Source organism: Asterias rubens, chromosome 5 (assembly GCF_902459465.1).
Source record: "Asterias rubens chromosome 5, eAstRub1.3, whole genome shotgun sequence".
Taxonomy (NCBI): domain Eukaryota; kingdom Metazoa; phylum Echinodermata; class Asteroidea; order Forcipulatida; family Asteriidae; genus Asterias; species Asterias rubens.
This window is the reverse complement of record NC_047066.1, coordinates 8,715,953-8,738,582: the sequence shown is the minus strand read 5'-3', so window position 1 is coordinate 8,738,582 and position 22,630 is coordinate 8,715,953. Positions and strand designations below refer to the sequence as shown.

At 38.0% G+C, this 22,630-nt stretch overlaps 1 protein-coding gene and 1 long non-coding RNA gene across 6 annotated transcripts; both read right to left on the bottom strand.

Moving 5' to 3' along the window:
* Window positions 1-610: 610 nt before the first annotated feature.
* On the bottom strand, window positions 611-22,203 carry LOC117290419. 5 transcript variants are annotated; one of them, XM_033771814.1, is made up of 6 exons: window positions 21,376-22,195; window positions 20,703-20,779; window positions 19,758-19,944; window positions 2,990-3,361; window positions 2,609-2,643; window positions 611-1,584 (listed from the first exon to the last, which is right to left on the bottom strand). In XM_033771814.1, exons 1-6 carry the CDS (start codon window positions 21,540-21,542, stop codon window positions 728-730), a joined length of 1,695 nt encoding a protein of 564 aa, XP_033627705.1. In that variant the 5' UTR covers window positions 21,543-22,195; the 3' UTR covers window positions 611-727. The 5 variants fall into 5 exon arrangements, with proteins under 5 accessions (XP_033627705.1, XP_033627706.1, XP_033627707.1 ...); XM_033771816.1 differs by lacking the exons at window positions 611-1,584; window positions 2,609-2,643; window positions 2,990-3,361 and adding exons at window positions 8,777-9,767; window positions 9,882-9,913; window positions 10,593-10,871 and having other exon boundaries at window positions 21,376-22,203; XM_033771818.1 differs by lacking the exons at window positions 611-1,584; window positions 2,609-2,643; window positions 2,990-3,361; ... (1 more) ...; window positions 20,703-20,779; window positions 21,376-22,195 and adding exons at window positions 8,777-9,767; window positions 9,882-9,913; window positions 10,593-10,871; ... (1 more) ...; window positions 12,538-12,614; window positions 14,020-14,640.
* Window positions 16,924-19,016, bottom strand: LOC117290420. The gene is made up of 3 exons (XR_004519046.1): window positions 18,953-19,016; window positions 18,253-18,284; window positions 16,924-18,139 (listed from the first exon to the last, which is right to left on the bottom strand). It is a non-coding gene; the product is annotated as an uncharacterized LOC117290420 (long non-coding RNA).
* Window positions 22,204-22,630: the final 427 nt, after the last annotated feature.

Genomic DNA, 22,630 nt, shown 5'->3' with positions numbered 1-22,630 from the left:
TGTTTCCTTTAGTTATAAACCTCAAATTAAGTCCAGGAAACGAAAACAGTTCCGTTAAATATGAATTACTTATAAGATAATGTTTGGCCCAACATCAACTTTCTTCATCAGCGACCATACACAAAATCTTAAGTAGAGCTACGCTGCCAGCAGTGTGTGATTAATATTTACAAATAGTGACATAAGGCTACATGGACGAATGTGTTTAAACGTTAGGGGGCTGCATGTTCATACCGGTTTACATTTATGGTAAACCTCAACAAGGCTGCAGCGTCGGCTCCGGGACCCAATTTCATGGTGGTTTCAGTTACAAAATCTCCGCTCTTTTATAAACGGCGCTGGACACCTTTGGTATAAATTGAAAGACCAGTAGATATATTCTCACGTGGTGCATCTCAGCATATGCATAACAAATTTGTGAACGTATTGATTCAATGGCAATTAGTCGTCGAGGTTGCAAGAGGACAATAACAGAAAAAACACTCGTTGTACAAGTGTGTGTACTTTCAGATGCATGCAAAGGTTTATCAGGCCTTTTTTTATTTGAGAAAGAAATCACCTCTTTTTCAAAAACCACGTTACTTAAGAGGGAGCTATTTCTCACAATGTGTTTTACTATCAACAGCTCCCCATTACTCGTTACCGAGTAAGATTGTATGCTTCTACAAATTATTTTTAGTATTATGTCCAGTGACTGTAATAGGTGGTTTTAAATCAGTCCCCATTTTTAGATATTCAAACTTGCATATTGGTCGCCATCCTCGCTCTCTGGTGGCTCAACCTTCTGCGATCGGATACCAGTCTTGTTGTTAAGATGATCGTATGGGGACGAGGAATCATTTCTCCTTGCAGCCAAGGCTGGCAATTTAAGAGGCTCGTATCCAGATACCGCGTTTAGCTGCAATGGCATATAGGAATGATCGTTTCCCTGGTTTGGAAAGCCCACTGGGGGAGGGTTCGCAGCTTCATCCAAAACTGTTTCGTTATCGTTGTCTTGTGAACGCTCCAGTTTAAAATAATTATGATCTTGGGGGGTCTGCTCGTAGCTACTTTGCTCTTTGGGAGGTCTTTTCTGGACTTCATCATATCTATGGGCTTGGGGAGTCTTAACACCAACTGGGTCGTAACCTAATGGCGCAAGTTCAAAATTATGACCTTTTGGGGTCTTCTCTGCGTTTCTTTGCTCTGAGTGTGGTGTTCTCCTTACTCCATCATATTTAGGGACTTGTGTGGTCTTACCACGAGTCACTGCATTGCTTACTTGCCCTAATTCATAATATTTAGGGGCTTGGGTGAGCTTACCACCAGTCACGTCATTGCTTGCTTGCCCTAATTCATAATATTTAGGGGTCTCCTCGCCCGCCCGACCGTCATTTGACTGCCCAAGTTCGTAGTATTTAGGAACCTCGTGGGTTTCTGAACTGTTCCTTGCGGTAGTCGACGAGCTTCCACTTGGCTCGTTTTCTTCGTAGCGATTCACAGGCTTGGATGTCCCCGGGTCAAATGCTGGGTTTCCCTCAGGCCGGTGATCGTATGCGTAATTGTATTCCGTGCCGCCGAGTGGATCTGGGATCTGGGCTCTCTCTGGGGAAAACATAAGAACACATTGTCAGGTGTTATCCATACTTTCAAAATTTCTGGAAATCTATTAGTAAAGGAACACGTTGCCTTGGATCGGTCGAGTTGGTCTTTAAAAAGCATTTGAAACCGTTTGTTTCAAAATGCATATGGTTAGAAAGATATTTTAAAAGTAGAACACAATGATCCTCACAAATGCGTCTCAAAACTGCGTGGTTTTCCTTTGTGGCCGACCGTGTTAGTCGACGAGGTAAAAGGAAACCACGCAATTTCATATGAAACTTGTTTGGATCATTATATTCTGCTTTTAAAATATCTCTCTATTCATATGCATTTTATAACAAACGGTTACAAACGCTTTCTAAAGACCAACTCGACCGATCAAAGGCAACGTGGTCCTATTTCTACCTCCATGCTTTAAACTATGACCGGTGAAAGCCTCGATAAACAGTATTAAGAGAGATGTAATCTGAAAACCACATACACATAAAATCTTTAGAACGATTTGTATAGATGCAAGTAGTGGGTAGCCGTGCTAGACGGGTCATTGTAAAGAAGAAAATAAAATGAAGCACTTTAATGACTCATTAGTTGTAAATAAATATCTGCATATGCTTTCATATCAACAACTACTTGCATCTGACGAAGCTGCTACAAACAACTCATGCAGATATTTATTTATTGTTCAGTTGGTCATTTAAGTGTTATTTTTCCACTTTCTATAGATGAGTAATTTCAAAATAAATATATATATTTATACATTTATCACAAACCAAAGATCTGTATAACCCTCCCTTTAAGAAAAGTAAAAACAACAATTTCATATAATCCAAAATTAGTTTGGACATAAAGCATATGCATAGCCTTATCCACCAAGCTGGCACGACCATTGGTAAAGTTTCCTGGATTTCCTAATAGTACCTTGTTGGTCTTCACTTCACTATGATTGAGCTCTCAAATTGCAGAAAAGCCAGTGGATTGAATTAGAAAAGGTTCGATTCTTGTAAATAAAATAAATAAAAAAACTTACCAGCCAAACTGACATCAGAAGAATTTGTGGCATTCCTGGAGAAAAATGGATATCATATTAAAAATATAGGCATTGTTTCGTTTCCAAAATGTTAATTACTTCGTTGGTATTGTTGGAAAGTAATTTTCAGCGTGATAAGAAAGAGAGGTTTACTATTATTGTGCGATGTGAAGTCCAATCTGGGCCATCATAGGATACCCCTTACATGATTAAAAACCTAGTTTAAACGACACGCATGCTCTAGAATTGCAAAGGCATGGTTCGAATCTCACCCGAATAATTATGCCTGTGATTTAATTCGCAGAACTCGGGAATAGAGTGCTAACACACATCGATGTATATTGGTAAAGCAAAAACGAATCTTCTTTTTTAAATGCTTACGTTGTTACTTTCTTCGGTGTTGACTTGTTTCTTCTACGCCTCACTAAACACACCACCAATAGGACCAGGAGAACAATGACCAAAATGGCTCCTAAAACAATGGCTATTGTATTGGTCCCTCCACTGTCTGACTTTCGGGGAAATGTGGTTCCACTTGGCTGGTCACGTGTTGAAGAGGTTGGTGCTGTCTGATGGTCACTTATTGGCGAGTTATATGCGGTTGTCTGGTCACCCATTGGCAGGGTTGCTGTTGTTTGGTCACCCATTGGCGAGATTTTTGTTGTCCGGTCACTCACTGACGAGGTTGTTGCTGTTGGCGGCCCTGGTGACGAGCCCGGCAAACCCGTTGTGGTTGCATTGTCCATGCAGCTTCTATTTAATTAGAAAGAAAATAATAAAGTTTTGAAAACCATGCAAAAGCTATAGGTTTGTCATGAAAGTGCAACAATGCAGATTATGTTATGATTTGGGTCAAAATACGATCTAAAGTCTGAAATTATGTCGCTTTAAAGGTAAAAATGATGTCATTGATACCCGAGGATTGGAGGAATAATGCATAGGGAATGTCAAATTTACGTTGTCTTTGATGTATTCGTGTTAAAAGCTATCCGTAATCATCACAACAAGCTCACTCTTGATTTACAATGCATGTGTTGGTGCCTACAGTACTTGTTGTATAAAGTACGCGTACTCGGAGATCTAATACCCGGTACTCGGCTGCTGGACTCGGTACTCGGATATCAGAGCATTTCTTACACTTGTAGGCCCCTACTATTGTACTAAATGACCCAACTCGTACTCGAATACTTTTGGCCACCATAGCACACGCAGTACTTGACACTGTAAACGGTACTCAATCACAACACTTTTAAAAGTAAAACAAAGCATGACTGTTTGTGTTTTTTGTTTTTGTCCTCAGGAGTGTTCAAAGGGGGAAATGTACGATATATCGAAAGGAACACATATTTTTGAGTTACGCAACAGCCTGCACGACTATCAGCACTTTGTTCTGATGTACAATGTGAGATTTCATGAGTCAAAACTCACCCTGATACAGAGTCCCTTGGGGCCTGTCCCCCTTCTGGGTCAATCTGACATAAATTCGGGATCAAACGGACGCAGGTTTCGAGTCCAAATCCCGCCTTTAACCAGTTTCCGGGTCAGTTTGACCCATTTATGGGTCAGGCCCGTTGAGACATGGAATCCGGGGTCAAAGCATACCCTGGAGTTTCTATGGGAGATGTGGTTATTCGATTGTACATTGAAGGCGTCTACACCTTACGCTCTTCTCTTGCACATTTCAAATATACATTATTTTGATTTTCTCGTTCAAAACCGTATAGTAAACAAAGGAGGGAAGCATCTGAAAGAAATCTGTTTTCCAACGTGAATTTCGAAAAGGGAAAAGTGCTGTTTAGCTCACACCAAAATATATACCTTCCGATTTGCGATTGCTGGTTTGGAGTTGTTGGCCAAAATTCATTTTCTTTACACACGCAAAGAGGTTGAATATCCATTAAGGACGAGTTGGAGTAAAGGCAAAAACCTCTATGATCTTTATTCCGACACACGATGGCATCTCGATAACCGCAAACATAAAACTGACCCTCTTCCATACACATGGGATGGTCTGCTGTAAAAAGAATGAGAAAATATTTTCATTCGACACTCAAAACAATTCAAATAACAACCGAACAATAAGAGGTAAAACAAATACACTTTTTGTGTATACGGCTGCTTTGCACTTGATCGTGTTTAGTCATGGTTCTTTTACTTTGGCAAAGTTGGATGTTATTTGTTGATGTTTTTACTTCCTCCATGGTTTAATCACTTAGATATACCGATACTGTAACTGTCGTTGTGTCGTGAAATATCATAAGTACTGAAAAAACATTCAGTTTGATAGACAATGACTAAGAAATCTAAAAGTTATTGTCAATTTACTTATTATAATTAAAATAATATCGAAGTCTTATATAGAGCACGTATCTACCAACAAGGTACTCAAGGCGCTGAGTATATACAAACTTTCAGAAAGATGGGTAATTGAATTAATGAATTCTGAGACCCAAATAATATGTAGCACCTTATAAGGGTTTACAAGGTGCTACGGCGCATACAGCAGCACAGCCAGGAACACCGGGGCGAACCCCTTCTCTTTTCGATAAGTGCACTGGGTTCTTTTACATTACTTCACATGTGATCAACGGCTTTACGCCCCATCCGAAGAACGAAGCAATGGTTAAATGTCTTGTCTTACCCGTATCAATATTTTGTTGTATCTGTATCCTTACAAATGTAAACAAACCTGTGTCGATATAACATTGGAATGCAGAATTGACAGATTTGATACAGCAAAACCGTGTGTCTCCGCTAGACATGCAAGCAGCACTGTAAATAAGAACACGATACTTGATAAACAATTAAAATTGATAAGTAAGACACGCCATGATTACTAAATCTTAGGTGAACATCTTCAACGTTTTATGGGGAGAGAATTTTTTTTAATAATTCAAATTTGTTGGTTGGTTGCTGGCGCGGTAATCATGGGCAAAATTATTTCGATTACCCCCCCCCCCTTTTTCTCTGACCCCCCAAAACTGCTGAGTATCTTTTTTCGAATTTTTATAACCAGTTCAGTCAACATTTATTGCAACCACCTTTATTCACAGAATTCAGAGATTTAGAAAATAACATGGAATACATCTTGAAGGATATCTGAGGTTTTTTAAACCATGGCAATTGTTATGTAAAATTGATTTTTAATTTTCCAAACTGTTTCCACCTTTATAACCATTGTCTGCACAATAAGAAAGCGTTTTGCCATAGTTGAAATAATTTTGTCTACCTTTTTCTTTTTTTTTTCTTTTTTTTTCTTTTTTTGTCAAAATTTAATACAGATTAATTATACGCAGTAGGCCTATAGGTTTTTTCCCTTTAAAGTAATAAACTCCAGTCCATGGCTGTTCATCAGTCATTAAGAATACAGTGTGTTTTGTTGTCTTTATCGCAAATAAGGATAGGAATAAACGAGATAATTACCCCTCTATGCCCGGACAAAAGTGCATCCTTATTTGTGACCTCACATAGCCTCCTTGCAACTCATGTGGGAGATTTGTTTGAGCTAACACCGAGTACCAGTTAAATCCAACAGTCAAGATGGCAATTAAAACCAGGCATATTGTTGGAGGTATTGTTGTCAGCATTGTAGAAATTGTTTTCCGCTTTCCTTTACTTTGTTATTGTCACGCTCAAGCTGTCGATATCCAATTGCCATTGATGAACTGCAGCTAGTACATGTAAGTAACCGTTCTTTCCAACGAGCTTCATGTGATCACAATGTCTTTTCACACCATACGGTAAACGTTGTGAAATAAACATCGCACACATGGGTATCCCTTTGCATACGTAATACTTTGCAAGTTTCACTTTATATCCAGCGTTTCGGCCACTTTGCAGTAAAGCACCAGATGCAGCTGTACTATCATGACTTCCCTGTCACCATTCCTTCCTCCATGCTGTCACTAAACTACTTCATTAAAATCAGCCTAACTGGGCGGTGAGTAAGAACATAAAAACAAAAGTCTCTTTCCGTGTTCTTGTCGGCGAATTCACGAAGTCCGTAGAAGAAATACGAACGAAAACCGATATACTCGTGTATACTCTACGAGCTTTGCAAGTTTCCTGGTGTGACCATGGGACGATTATGGCAATGATGACTCGTCCAACACTAGTAAAGTGCAATGACGGTGCCCTGGACAACAATAACTTGTGACGTGACTACGCTAAAGTGAAAGCATAATACAATACATCGTCACACTTCACTGAGCACAATGCGTACACAAGGTTTTTGTAAAATTGATTTATGCGATATTCATGATGTGAACTGTTTACAAACTCAACCTCCATCTCCATTAAAGGCAGCGGACACTATTGGTAATTACTCAAAATAATTATTAGCCTAAAACCTTTCTTGGTAATAAGTAATGATAAAAATGATAGTTTAAAACATTGTGAGAAACGACTCCCTCTGAACTAACGTGCTTTTCGAGAAAGAAGTAATTTTTCACGAATTTGATTTCGAGACCTCAGATTTAGAATTTGAGGTCTCGAAATCAAACATCTGAAAGCACACAACTTCATGTGACAGGGAAGTGTTTTCTTTCACTATTATCTCGCAACTTCGACGACCGATTGAGCTCAAACTTTCACAAGTTTGTTAATTTATGCACATGTTGAGATACACCAAGTGAGAAGACTGGTCTTTGACAGTTGCCAATAGTGTCCTGTGTCTTTAACTTTCGGACTTTCTATACTATCTTTCTATGCTATCTTCCAATACTATACTTTCTATCAACTTTCTATTCTCAGTGAACAAGGAAGTTAGAATTTAAAACGTTCACTCAACAATAAACTACTGCTAGACAACAAACATATACAATTCACTCATGACTTTGCAAAAAAAACACTGGGCAGTCTCCTGCCAATGACTAGAGCAAGCTAGTCGAAACGTTGAGACCTAATTTTAAGAAATCACTCTGTGGTTGTGGAGTTAAAAGCGATCCACTATAAGCGAAAGTAGTAGTCCAGGCCGATTTTCTACCCACAATAATAAGTCCTAAAGTCGTGTACGGTACCATGGTTTAATGATGAGTTCTTTATTAAACTAAATAATTCAAATGATCTTCATCTGATTTTCCAATTACTTTTAAGACCGCCTTATAGGTTACACTGGTCATTTTCGGCAGAAAGACCCAATTTTCATCCATGCATTAGTACGATACCCCTTCAATTCAGTCGTAACCGCGTCAATTTGATTTCAATTTCAGTTAGATGACATACATACAATCGTTGAACTATTGTTAACACGTGAAAACGTTCGATTTAGAGGAGGTGCGACTAAACATTTCTGCGAAAAACGACTGCGAGCTTTAATGTTGTGTGAGTGAACTGTTAAATTCAATGCTAATCTTTTTGTACTTAGCATAGTGCAAAAAGCACTGCTTTTGTATACACATTCGGTGAAATTGAATGACTGTGCCGAGGAGCTTTCAATTATTAGCTCATAATAGACAAACGCGCCGCTCAAAATGGCCACTTTATTTTCGAAAATGACCGGGGAAAAATAATACAAATCCAAATTAAGTGATACCCTAGCATTGTTTATTATTTCTTGAAATTTATGACATTCGTACGAATTGCAGCAAGTGTTTGTTTTACACATTCTTTACAGCCCTTTAAACACCAGCGGCAGTTCCCAAGAAAAACAACCGGTTCGAAACTACTGGAGAATTCTAACCCCCCTCCTCCATCTACTGTTCGTTCAAGTTTCTGCTAACTCCCGGGATATCTTGCGTAATTGCTTATGGGTATTCTAAAAAAGCAAGCACTGTTGTTTAGTTTTATTCTGAAAGACTAATACTATTTATAAATTTCACACAATAACCATTTGTCTTTAATTTCTTTCTGAAATGGTTTCGTTATTCGAGAAAACTGCATCCGAAAACCTACAAGACCGCAGCTGATTTCAGTTGTTAAAAACAATTTAAGGACAACGCATTTACTTAATATTTTTCCTGACTCACACGACATAAGTCTTAACTTATTTCACGTATATTTTTATCACAAAACATGAACACCGTCTACGACCATTTTGTCAGCTCTGCCAATCGTATAATACCTTTGACACTCATAGGCAGGGGTAACTTTTACCCATGTAAATAGGAATTGGTATTTAGTTTGCCAGTGTTAACAATTAATTGGAAAGGGATGTTCCTAACCATTATACCAAATGTCATTTCGTGAGGGTTGCCATCGTTAGTTTGTGAAGCACTTGGTGTGTAATTATACCTAATAGGTTTTTAACTAAGCTGCAAATTGCAATGTCCGTTTTGATAACTACAATTAATAATTGAGACTGACATTAAACTTGCACTAAATTAATATGTAAACCAAAAAATACAAAGTTTTACATTATGCAGTTTCATCTAGTTTTATGAAAAAAAGAAAAAAAACTTTACACAAGTATGTAACATAAAATAATTCTGAAACAGGGGTTTCGTCTCTTTTGATTTCATTGTTCATTTAAAAGAAATGTATGAACGGATTGATTTGGCTGAAATTATTTAAGTTCTAAGAAAAATACTTTTGTTATTTTAACAGACAATTATAAAAAGTTCCTTCCCAAAAACAAAATACTGTGTAACAACAAAAAACACAAGTATATTTATGTTTATAAAAAATGCCTATAAGGCTGCGACTGTACCACCTATACCCCGAAACATATAAATCAGTAGGAAGGTAAAAACAGTATACCTTTACAACCTTTCTAATACCTTTATTATTCCTAAGGTATATGACAAATTTAGAGATCACTTTCTTTCGAAATAAGTATGCTCTATGATTTCCTCCCCACCGGGTAGGCCTCCTTCCCCACAGACCTCATTATTAGCTCCAATGGTCGCGACGCCCGTTGCTTTAGTCGTGGCTTTTATGTCCGGAATCTCGTACAAGACCTGTGTGGTATCTTTGGTCGGCAGCTCCGGGGCTATGCGATCGCTTCCCCCGGGTGGCTGGTTGGGCATCCCTGGTGAAAGTTGCTTGTGTTCTACGAACCGAGAAAGACCTCTTTTCTGCTTGTTAGATTTGACATTACCATAGGTGTGGTTAACGGCATCTTCATGTACGGCAGTTTCGTGATCCGTTGGAGTGACGTCAGCATATGCGTAGTCGCCACCTCTTGGAACCAATGTAGGAACTGGTATCCGCGAATCGGGGGCTGTAAGGGGAAAATTGTTATAATTATAAGAGGATGACGCACAAATGTTGAGGGTTACTCCTATTATAACTTTGTTTTTTTCTTGGAAATATCATCGTCATATAAAATACTTACCAGCTGAATTGGCAGCGGAGTTTGTGGGATTCCTGTATGAAAAATCGACATGATTATATAAATTGTTTCCAAACTGTAAGTAAGTGGTTTATGTGAAATGGGATTGCGATAAGAAATCACAGGTTTTATTTGCTGTCTCATTTGCTGTTCGCGAAGTATCTTCACTTTAGCTACGTTCTTGGCTGTCGATCAACTCAGCTAAAAGTATTATAGTTTGTATAGGCCTATGTGCATGGTGAAGGCAAGACTGCTGAAACACATCACAAGGGTGTCAAAGTAAAATGGCGGGTTTCTTGTTTGTTTGGAAGCTATTGATTTCTTATTTGGTAGTTTTGTTTGTAGGTTGCGTTGAGTCATTAAATTAAGGTTAATGCTGTTCTATCCTCCGCTCCCTTCACTTTTTCAAGATTCCGGTTTTAGCTTTAGTTGTTGTGGAAACAATACAAAGGTGGCCCTGAAGGGACATCACACACTGCAAATACTTTCAAATTCTGCTACACTGCATATAAGTGCTTTCAAAGAAACTTGCAATGTGTGATGTACAATCAGTGTCACCACCGGATAGCTTTAGCAATCAATTTAGCATGATCCAAAACTTGTTTGTAATGTGGGGGGGAAGTTGCTCTGGCCCACCCCATGAATGTTTGTTTTAAGATTATATATTGTGATATTTAAAAAATAAACAACATACAAAATATTAACAATTCTCACTTTGTTACTTTCATTGGGGGTGTCTGGTTCCTTCTGCATTTCACCAACATCACCACTAGCGCTAGCAAGACAAGAAGGACAATAACCAAGATGGCTCCTAAAACAATGGATGTAATGTTGACCTCCACACTGCCTGGCTTTCGGGGAGCGATGGTTACAGTTGTCTGGTCACTCGTTGGAGAGATTACTGTTGTCTGATCGCTCATTGAAGAGGTTACTGTTGGTGGCCCTGGGGACGAGCCTGGCGAACCCACTGTGGTTTCAATGTCCATGCAACTTCTGTTTCATATTAAAAAGTATAACGGTTGGTTTGACACAATCGAGGTTCAAACTGATGATTTGTATATGAAGAATTTATTTTAAAAAAACTATGAAAACAAGAGTATGCCCTAATTGCGAACAGCATTTGAATACATTCGCATAAGAATAGTGTGACGCGAACATGACCTTTGTTTGTCATTTGAATATGACCCGGTAGAGTGTCAAAATCACTCGTGTTTGGACAATGGTCTGCCGCGGTGAGATAGTCGAGTTGTGGCGGTGCTCTCGCGAGATCACTGTTCTCCGCGTACTACTGGTTGCCGACCATTAAATGGTGCCAGCAGTCTCGCGAGAATACCGCGGGAATCGCAGGGATTCAGAACGCTATCACCGCGACGATACTATTTAATGACTTGTCTACAAGTCTAGTTTGGGGTCAAACTGACGCAAGATTTAAACCGGTTCTCGCTTGAGCCTGACCCAGAAATGAGTCAGGCCTCATCATGGGTCACGGTGACCTCGAACCCAGTTAAAAATTGACCTGTGAGTTTGAGAGCGCAGCTTGTGGTAAATCATTGAAGACGTCTAACAGTAGAGATCAGTCAATCTCCCGTGTAATCTTTTTTCTTGTTCAGCACCGCAGTAAACGAACATCAGGGAAGCATTTGGTACAAATCATTTTTCCAAAGTGAAAATCGAAATGCGAATTTGCTTTTTATCTAAGAATATTGGTTTTATCCAACGTCAAATTCCATACCTTCTGATTTGAGACGCCTGTGCGTCAGACGCTGGCCAGACGCCATTTTCTTTACACACGCACAGAGGTTGAATAGAGGACGAGTTGGAGTAAATGCATGAACCTCTACGGTCTTCATACTGACACACGATGGCATCTCGATAACCGCAAACATAAACTTGGCCATCTTCCATACACATGGGATGTTCTGCAATAACACGAATGCGAAAATACTTTTAATGCGACCTGACGAACAAAATCAAATGCTAACCGAACACGCCTAGGTGCACAACAATAATTTGTTTGAGGGGGTCCTATTGTTAGTTTGGTATTTTTACCTCGAAAATAGATGAATGTTACGTCTTGCGGGTGTTTAAGGGGAATGGGTGGTTGTTACTGATCGATTCGTTAAATCCATAAATGTAAATAATATTGATTTACAATAAAACTGTAAACATTTCGTTCAAAAAGGTGATAGCGTTTCTGAAGAAAGATTAATCCTGAAATACACAATCTAAGAACTGTTTCTCAGATTGACGATCTTTTAAATCCCTTTCTCTAAAACCACATTTCTGGAGGAGGGAAATGTTTCCCAACATGTTACACATTATCAACAGCTGCAGTGTATCTTAACAAGTTTTATGGTTATTGTTTTTTGTTAGTAATTACTTATGGTACACCCTCCCTTAAGGAATATAGATGTGCCGATACTGTCTAATAAAAACATTTTCGTTGTGCCGTGAAAATATTATTATAATCTCATAATATCAAAATTCATGCGGTTGAGGGCGCTGACAGATAAATTATCATAATGACTGCTTGTATAATTCTATTTACTCTGATGAAAAGGAAAAAAACATCAAAAACTTAAAAAAAATGCTGGAAAAATAGCTGAAAAGTTTATGTTTATTTCAAGAAGTTCTAAAGAGAGAAAAAATCTAAACAAACCTATGTCTGCGAAACATTGGTGTGTATTAATTCCACAGCAAATAGACTGTAGGTCTCCACTAGGCAAGCATCTATCCCTGTCAATAAAACACAAACTGACAACTTTATAAACAACTGGATAAGTTTAGTCATGCCATGATTGTTAAAAATCTGTTGAAAATCATCAACATGTTTTAAGAACAAAAACCTCAAAATTGTTGATTGGTGGTTGACGCGTTGGCAGTGGCGAAATGCTCCCCCCCCCCCCTCCCTCAAACTGAACAAAACTGTTCATATCACTGTAAATATTTCGATTTTGATCAATCAGCTACGTACATTTAAACGCGGGTGCAACAGGACAAAGAAAACCTACATCATATCTGTTGTCAAAAAATGTGTCAAACAATGCAATAATATGTTATGTACATTATAAATTATTAATTTTCAACATGTTTTCATCGTTATACAAGTAACAACCATAATATTATCGTGTGAATAAATGCATTATTGGTCATTTTTCCAGCGAAGTTAAGGAGGTATTTGTTTGAAACAACACTTAATTTATTCGTAATGTTTTTAAAATCAAATTGAAACTATTGACTCCCCATCATGGCTAGTATTTTGGTCATAAAAAAATGGAACTATGTTTGGTCTATATCGCCAATATGGGATATAAGAATAATGAAGATGATTACCCGCCATCGGCACAGAAGTGCATCCTTATTTGTGACCTCACATACTCTCCCTGCAACTCAATTGGGAGATGGCTTTGAGCCGACGCTGAGTACCAGTTTGTCCATTGTCCAACAGTCAAGATGGCCAACAAAACGAGACACATTCTTTGAGGTATCGTCTGCCACATGATGGTTTACCAGTTGTTTTACGTTTTCGTTTACTTAAAATTGTTCAATTTATTGTCACTATCGAGTCGTCAAGATCCAAGTTAGGTTTCATCAATTGTCATATTGATGAACTGCAGCTGGTAGTTTTCAACAAGTTTTGAAAACGAGCTTCCTTTGTGATCACAGTGTCCCTCAACACCGTAATGTGTCAAATGTTTTGTTTTGCAACAACAAGCATCTTTTGATCGAAACTGGCTGCGATCTAAACTTGCATTTTTGTGCGTGTTTTTAATTTATTTTTGTATGCCCAAATAACAGTTCATTTTTTTTGCAATACAGTGTTTACAGAAAATCGACTCCCATCCATGCATGTTCATCAAGCATCAAAGTACAGTCATTTGATTTCATCTGGGTCCGCCTGACGCTTGTTATTTTTACTTTATTGTAAAATGAATGTTTGTACATGTATTGCATTTTTTCACTAAATTTCTGCTTCCTTTTGAACTGTTGTGTATGTGAAAACCATAATGCTAATTTTGCTCATGTATTTTATACTGCATTTTAATGTTTTCTTGGCTATACTGAGCATTTAAGTTAAGATAAGTTAAGCTAAGTGATACGCCTATACCAACAATAGGATATGAACAAACGAGAATAATACCTTCCGTTGTCACAAAAGTGCATCCTTATTTGTGTCACCACGTATGTTACTTGTAATTCCACTGGGGGTAGACTAATGTTTTGAGCTGACGCAGAGTTCCAGTTTGTCCATGGTCCAACGGTCAGGTTGGCAATTAAAACCAGGCACATTTGGGGGTTATTGTTTTCAACATTGTATAAGCTGTTTTCCGTTTTCTTTTAGGCCCTACTTTGTTAAATTGTCACGCTCAAGTGGTCGAGATCCAATTATCATTGATGAACTGCAACTAGTAAGCTTCATGTGGTCATTGTGTATTTTTACACCATACGAAAAACAACAGTGCTGTGAAATAAATATAGCTGACGGAGAAAATACAACTTTCACCTTGTAAACATAAAACATTGCATACATAAATCTGTGCATTCATAAAACTTTGCATCAAACAAACGACGAAGAAACTTCGTAATCATGTCACTCTATACACGACCCTGCGTAATGGTCGATCACTCATAGCCAACGTAACCCAGGGCAATGCTGAGCCAGTCTACTTGCAAATGAGTATGTTAGGTTTGGCGTAAAATTGCACATTATCACCAACGTTTCGACCAGTTTACAGTAGTAAGCACCAGATGCTGCTGTGCTATTATTACTTCCCTGTCATCATTCCTTCCTCCATGCTGTCATAACTACTTCATTTAAATCAGCCAAACTGGCGGTGATGTTGAACATAAAACAAAAGTCTCTTTCCGTGCTCTGCAATGATCGGCTAATTCACGAAGTCCGTAGAAGAAATACGAACGAAAACTGATTACTCCTGTATACTTCACGATCTTCGTACGTTTCCTTGTGTGACCATCTATGGTGGGACGGTTATGATGACCCGGTAATAATAATATGACTCATAACAACACTAGCGGAGTGCAGTGACGGTGAGATGGACAATACTAACTTTTGACGTGACTATGCTGAAGTGAAAGCATAATACAATAAATACATCGTCACACTTCACTGAGCACAATGGTTGAGCACACCAGGTTTTGTAAGATTAATTTACGCGATGTTCATGATGGGAACTGTTTACAAACTCAACCTCCATCTCCACTTCGGATTTAAAGGCAGCGGACACTATTGGTAATTACTCAAAATAATTATTAGCCTAAAACCTTTCTTGGTAATAAGTAATGATAAGAGGTTGATAGTATAAAACATTGTGAGAAACGACTCCCTCTGAACTAACGTGCTTTTCGAGAAAGAAGTAATTTTTCACGAATTTGATTTCGAGACCTCAGATTTAAAATTTGAGGTCTCGAAATCAAACATCTGAAAGCACACAACTTCATTGTGACAGGGAAGTGTTTTCTTTCACTATTATCTCGCAACTTCGACGACCGATTGAGCTCAAACTTTCACAAGTTTGTTATTTTATGCACATGTTGAGATACACCAAGTGAGAAGACTGGTCTTTGACAGTTGCCAATAGTGTCCAGTGTCTTTAACTTTCGGACTTTCTATACTATCTTTCAATACTATACTTTCTATCAACTTAATATACTCAGTGAACAAGGAAGTTTGAATTTAAAAAGTTCACTCAACAACAAACAACTGCTAGACAACAAACCTATACAATTCACTCATGACTTTGCAAAGAAGCACGATACTTGACTATAGAGCAAGCTTGTCGAAACGTTGAGACCTATATAAGGAACTCATATCACTCACTCTGCGGTGTTGCGAAGTTAAAAGCGATCCACTATGCCGAAAGTAGTAGGCCCTAGTCCCAGCCGATTTTCTACACTCAATAGTAAGTCCTATAGCTGGCGTGTACGGTGCCATGGTTTGCTTTATTAAACTACTTTATTAAACTAATTGACTCAAAATTAGTTATCTTCATCTGATCTTCCAACTACGTTTAGGACGCCTCATAAGTTTTACTTGTCATTTTCGGCAGAAAGGCCCATTTATCCCATGCATTCATACGATGTTTCCCCCTTCAATTCAGTCGTAACCCCCATTCGATTTCATTTGCAGTTTAGATGATATACAAATACAATTGTTAAACTATTGGTTTTAACAAATGAAATTAGCTGTTGCGTTTTTGTAGTAAGAAATTTGTTTTTATGTTGTGTATCCCTTCGGGGTGATCGCATTGATTTGCATGTATCTTGTTTTTAAAGTCGCCTGGAAGTGGTATTTTGTCAAAATAAAGCTTTTGTCACTTAAATGTGTGTTTTGATAAAGAAACAGTTAACTAAGGTTCTAAAAAATTAGTTTCCCTTTTATTTACAAACTTAAAAGTAGGCCCGACCCGAGACGGCGCTGTTCGTGACGTCAATTGAGGCGCGATACTTGAAGAGAAAATGTGTAGTCTGGCCCCGTGCACTACGTTTGGATACCTGATCGGTATGATGCCTACGTACAGAACTACGGTCACGGAGCAGACAGCACGCACTTTAAATCCAAAATTAAGTTACACTTATAAGCAATATTGTCTTGTTTATTGTTTCTTGGAAATTAGGACATTCGTACGAATCGCAATAAGTGTTTGTTTTACACATTCTATACAGCCCTTTAAACACCAGCAGGAGTTCCCAGAGTCCAAGACAATGGCTTCGAAATTACTGGATATTCTAAACCCCCTCCTCCACCTACTGTCCGTTCATTTTTTTGCTAACTCTGGGGGATATCTTGCTTAAGGGTATTATTAAAAAACACAAGCACTGTTGCTTAGTTTAATTCTTAAAGCTTGTACCAATTATAAAGTTCACACAAGAACCCTTTTATCTTAAAAAAAAAAAATATTTCTGAAATTGATTCTTTATTCGAGAAAACTGTATCCGAAAACCTAAAAGACCGCAGCTGATTTCAGTTGTTAAAACTAAGCGAATGCATTCACTCATTATTTTCTCCTGAATCACACAACATAAGTCTAAACTTCTACAGGCTTTTTATTTCACGTATTTTTTCGGTTGATCACAAAACATGAAAACCGTCTACGACCATTGTCAGCTCTGCCAATCATGTATAATACATTTGACACTCATACGCAGGGGTAGCTTTTACCCACATAAATAGGTATTGGTATTTAGTTTGCCTGTGCTAACAAGTGTGAAAATGTATAACCAAAGACTCTTCAAAAAGGATGTTCCCAACAATTACACCATAATATGTAATTTCGGAAGGGTTGGCATCGTTAGTTTGTGAAGCACTTGGTGTGTAGTTATACCTAATAGGTTTTAACTAAGCTTCAAATTGCAATGTCCGTTTTGATAACTACGATTCATAATTGAGACTGACATTAAACTTGCACTAAATTAATATGTAAACAAAAAAATACAAAGTTACACATTATGCAGTTTCATTTAGTTTTATGAAAAAAAGGAGAAAAAAAACTTTACACAAGTATATAACATAAAATAATTCTGAAACAGGGGTTTCGTTTCTTTTGATTTCATTGTTCATTTAAAAGAAATGTATGAATGGATTGAATTATTTAAGTTCTAAGAAAAATACTTTTGTTATTTTAACAGACAATTATAAATAGTTCCTTCCCAAAAACAAAATACTGTGTAACAACCAAAAACACAAGTATATTTATGTTAAAAAAATGCCTATAAGGCTGCGACTATACCACCTATACCCCGAAACATATCAATCAGTAGGAAGGTAGACACAGTATACCTTTACAACCTTTCTTATACCTTTATTATTCCTAATGTATAAGACAAATCCAGAGATCACTTTCTTTCGAAATAAGTATGCTCTATGATTTCCTCCCACCCGGGTAGGCCTCCTTCCCCAAAGACCTCATTATTAGCTCCAACGGTCGCGATGCCCGTTGCTTTAGTCGTGGCTTTTATGTCCGGAATCTCGTACAAGACCTGTGTGGTATCTTTGGTCGGCAGCTCCGGGGCTATGCGATCGCTTCCCCCGGGTGGCTGGTTGGGCATCCCTGGTGAACGTTGCTTGTGTTTTACGAACCGAGAAAGACCTCTTTTCTGTTTTATAGATTTGACATTACCATAGGTGTGGTTAACGGCATCTTCATGTGCGGCAGTTTCGTGATCCGTTGGAGTGACGTCAGCATATGCGTAGTCGCCACCTCTTGGAACCAATGTAGGAACAGGTATCCGCGAATCGGGGGCTGTAAGGGGAAAATTGTTATAATATAAGAGGATGACGCACAAATGTTGAGGGTTACTCCTATTATAACTTTGTTTTTTTCTTGGAAATATCATCGTCAAATAAAATACTTACCAGCTGAATTGGCAGCGGAGTTTGTGGGATTCCTGTATCAAAAATCGACATGATTATATAAATTGTTTCCAAACTGTAAGTAAGTGGTTTATGTGAAATGGGATTGCGATAAGAAATCACAGGTTTTATTTGCTGTCTCACTTGCTGTTCGCGAAGTATCTTCACTTTAGCTACGTTCTTGGCTGTCGATCAACTCAGCTAAAAGTATTATAGTTTGTATAGGCCTATGTGCATGGTGAAGGCAAGACTGCTGAAACACATCACAAGGGTGTCAAAGTAAAATGGCGGGTTTCTTGTTTGTTTGGAAGCTATTGATTTCTTATTTGATAGTTTTGTTTGTAGGTTGCGTTGAGTCATTAAATTAAGGTTAATGCTGTTCTATCCTACGCTCCCTTCACTTTTTCAAGATTCCAGTTTTAGCTTTAGTTGTTGTGGAAACAATACAAAGGTGGCCCTGAAGGGACATCACACACTGCAAATACTTTCAAATTCTGCTACACTGCATATAAGTGCTTTCAAAGAAACTTGCAATGTGTGATGTACAATCAGTGTCACCACCGGATAGCTTTAGCAGTCAATTTAGCATGATCCAAAACTTGTTTGTAATGTGGGGGGAAGTTGCTCTGACCCACCCCATGAATGTTTGTTTTAAGATTATATATTGTGATATTTAAAAATAGACAACATACAAAATATTAACCATGCTCACGTTGTTACTTTCATCGGGGGTGTCTGGTTCCTTCTGCGTTTCACCAACATCACCCAAGATGGCTCCTAAAACAATGGATGTAATGTTTACCTCCACACTGCCTGGCTTTTGGGGAGCGACGGTTACAGTTGATGCAACTTCTGTTTCATCATAAAACAAAAACAAAAATTAATATTAAAACACTTAAAAGTATATTGGCTGGTTTGATACAATCTGGGTTCAAACTGATAATTTGTATATGATGAATTAATTAAACAATACTATGAAAACAAGAGTAGAACCTAATTGCGCATAGCATTTGAATACACTCGCATAAGAATAGTGTGGCGCGAACATGACCTTAGTGTGTCATATTAATATGACCCGGGGTGTGTCAAAATTACTCGTGTTTGGGGTCAAAATGACGCAATATTAAAACCGGTTCTCGTTTGAGCCTGGCCCAGAAATGAGTCTGGCCTCATGGTTGGTCACGGTGACCTCGAATCCAGTTAAAAACTGACCTGTGAGTTTGAGAGCGCAGCGTGTTGTAAATCGTTGAAGGCGTCTACTAGAGATCAGTCAATCTCCAGTGCAACCTTTTGCTGGAGCCATTCTTGTTCAAAACCGCCATAAACGAACATCGGGGAAGCATTTGGAATAAGTGAGTTTTCCAAAGGTAAAATCGAAATGCGAATTTGCTTTTTATATTAGAATATTGGTTTTATCCAACCTCAAAGTACGTACCTTCTTATTTGAGACGCATGTGCATCAGATACCGGCCACGTGTAATTTTCTTTATGAACAACAAAATACATACCCTCTGATTTGAGACGCCTGTGCACCAGAGGTTGGCCAGCTGCCATTTTCATTACACGAGCAAAGAGGTTGAATAGAGGACGAGTTGGAGTAAATGCATGAACCTCTACTGTCCTGATACCGACACACGATGGCATCTCGATAACCGCAAACATAAACTTGGTCAGCTTCCATACACATGGGATGTTCTGCAATAACACGAATGCGAAAATACTTTTAATGCGACCTGACGAACAAAATCGAATGCTAACCGAACACGCCTAGGTGCACAACAATAATTTGTTTGAGGGGGTCCTATTGTTAGTTTGGTATTTTTACCTCGAAAATAGATGAATGTTACGTCTTTAAGGGCAAGTGGGTGGGTGTTTAAGTTTAAGGGCAAGGGGTGGTTGTTACTGATCGATTCGTTAAATCCATAAATGTAAATAATATTGATTTACAATAAAACTGTAAACATTTCGTTCAAAAAGGTGGTAGCGTTTCTGAAGAAAGATTAATCCTGAAATACACAATCTAAGAACTGTTTCTCAGATTGACGATCTTTTAAATCCCTTTCTCTAAAACCACATTTCTGGAGGAGGGAAATGTTTCCCAACATGTTACACATTATCAACAGCTGCAGTGTATCTTAACAAGTTTTATGGTTATTGTTTTTTGTTAGTAATTACTTATGGTACACCCTCCCTTAAGGAATATAGATGTGCCGATACTGTCTAATAAAAACGTTTTCGTTGTGCCGTGAAAATATTATTATAATCTCATAATATCAAAATTCATGCGGTTGAGGGCGCTGACAGATAAATTATCATAATAACTGCTTGTATAATTCTATTTACTCTGATGAAAAGGAAAAAACATCTAAAACTTAAAAAAAATGCTGGAAAAATAGCTGAAAAGTTTATGTTTATTTCAAGAAGTTCTAAAGAGAGAAAAAATCTAAACAAACCTATGTCTTCGAAACATTGGTGTGTATTAATTCCACAGCAAATAGACTGTAGGTCTCCACTAGGCAAGCATCTATCCCTGTCAATAAAACACAAACTGACAACTTTATAAACAACTGGATAAGTTTAGTCATGCCATGATTGTTAAAAATCTGTTGAAAATCATCAACATGTTTTAAGAACAAAAACCTCAAAATTGTTGATTGGTGGTTGACGCGTTGGCAGTGGCGAAATGCTCCCCCCCCCCCTCCCTCAAACTGAACAAAACTGTTCATATCACTGTAAATATTTCGATTTTGATCAATCAGCTACGTACATTTAAACGCGGGTGCAACAGGACAGAAAACCTACATCATATCTGTTGTCAAACAATGTGTCAAACATTGCAATAATATTTTATGTACATTATAAATTATTAATTTTCAACATGTTTTCATCGTTATACAAGTAACAACCGTAATATTATCGTGTGAATAAATGCATTATTGGTCATTTTTCCAGCGAAGTTAAGAAGGTATTTGTTTTACAAACAACACTTAATTTATTCGTAATGTTTTTAAAATCAAATTGAAACTATTGACTCCCCATCATGGCTAGTATTATGGTCATAAAAAAATGGAACTATGTTTGGTCTATATCGCCAATATGGGATATAAGAACAATTAAGATGATTACCCGCCATCGGCACAGAAGTGCATCCTTATTTGTGACCTCACATACTCTGTCTGCAACTCAACTGGGATAATTTTTTGAGCTGACGCTGAGTACCAGTTTGTCCATTGTCCAACAGTCAAGATGGCCAACAAAACGAGACACATTCTTTGGGGTGTCGTCTGCCACATGATGGTTTACCAGTTGTTTTACGTTTCCGTCATTGATGAACTGCAACTAGTAAGCTTCATGTGGTCACTGTGTATTTTTACACCATACGAAAAACAACAGTGTTGTGAAATAAATATAGCTGACGGAGAAAATACAACTTTCACCTTGTACACATAAAACATTGCATACATAAATCTGTGCATTCATAAAACTTTGCATCAAACAAACGACGAAGAAACTTCGTAATCATGTCACTCTATACACGACCCTGCATAATGGTCGATCACTCATAGCCAACGTAACCCAGGGCAATGCTGAGCCAGTCTACTTGCAAATGAGTATGTTAGGTTTGGCGTAAAATTTCACATTATCATCCAACGTTTCGGCCAGTTTATAGTAGTAAGCACCAGATGCTGTTGTACTATTATTACTTCCCTGTCATCCTTCCTTCCTCCATGCTGTCACAACTACTTCATTTAAATCAGCCAAACTGGTGGTGATGTTGAACATAAAACAAAAGTCTCTTTCCGTGCTCTGCAATGATCGGCTAATTCACGAAGTCCGTAGAAGAAATACGAACGAAAACCGATTACTCCTGTATACTTCACGATCTTCGTAAGTTACCTTGTGTGACCATCTATGGTGGGACGGTTATGATGACCCGGTAACTAATAATATGACTCATAACAACACTAGCGGAGTGCAGTGACGGTGAGATGGACAATAATAACTTTTGACGTGACTATGCTGAAGTGAAAGCATATTAATAAATACATCGTCACACTTCACTGAGCACAATGGGTACACCAGGTTTTGTAAGATTGATTTACGCGATGTTCATGATGTGAACTGTTTACAAACTCAACCTCCATCTCCGCTTCGGATTTAAAGGCAGCGGACACTATTTGTAATTACTCAAAATAATTATTAGCATAAAACCTTTCTTGGTAATAAGTAATGATAAGAGGTTGATAGTATAAAACATTGTGAGAAACGACTCCCTCTGAACTAACGTGCTTTTCGAGAAAGAAGTAATTTTTCGCGAGTTTGATTTCGAGACCTCAGAAATCAAACATCTGAAAGCACACAACTTCATGTGACAGGGAAG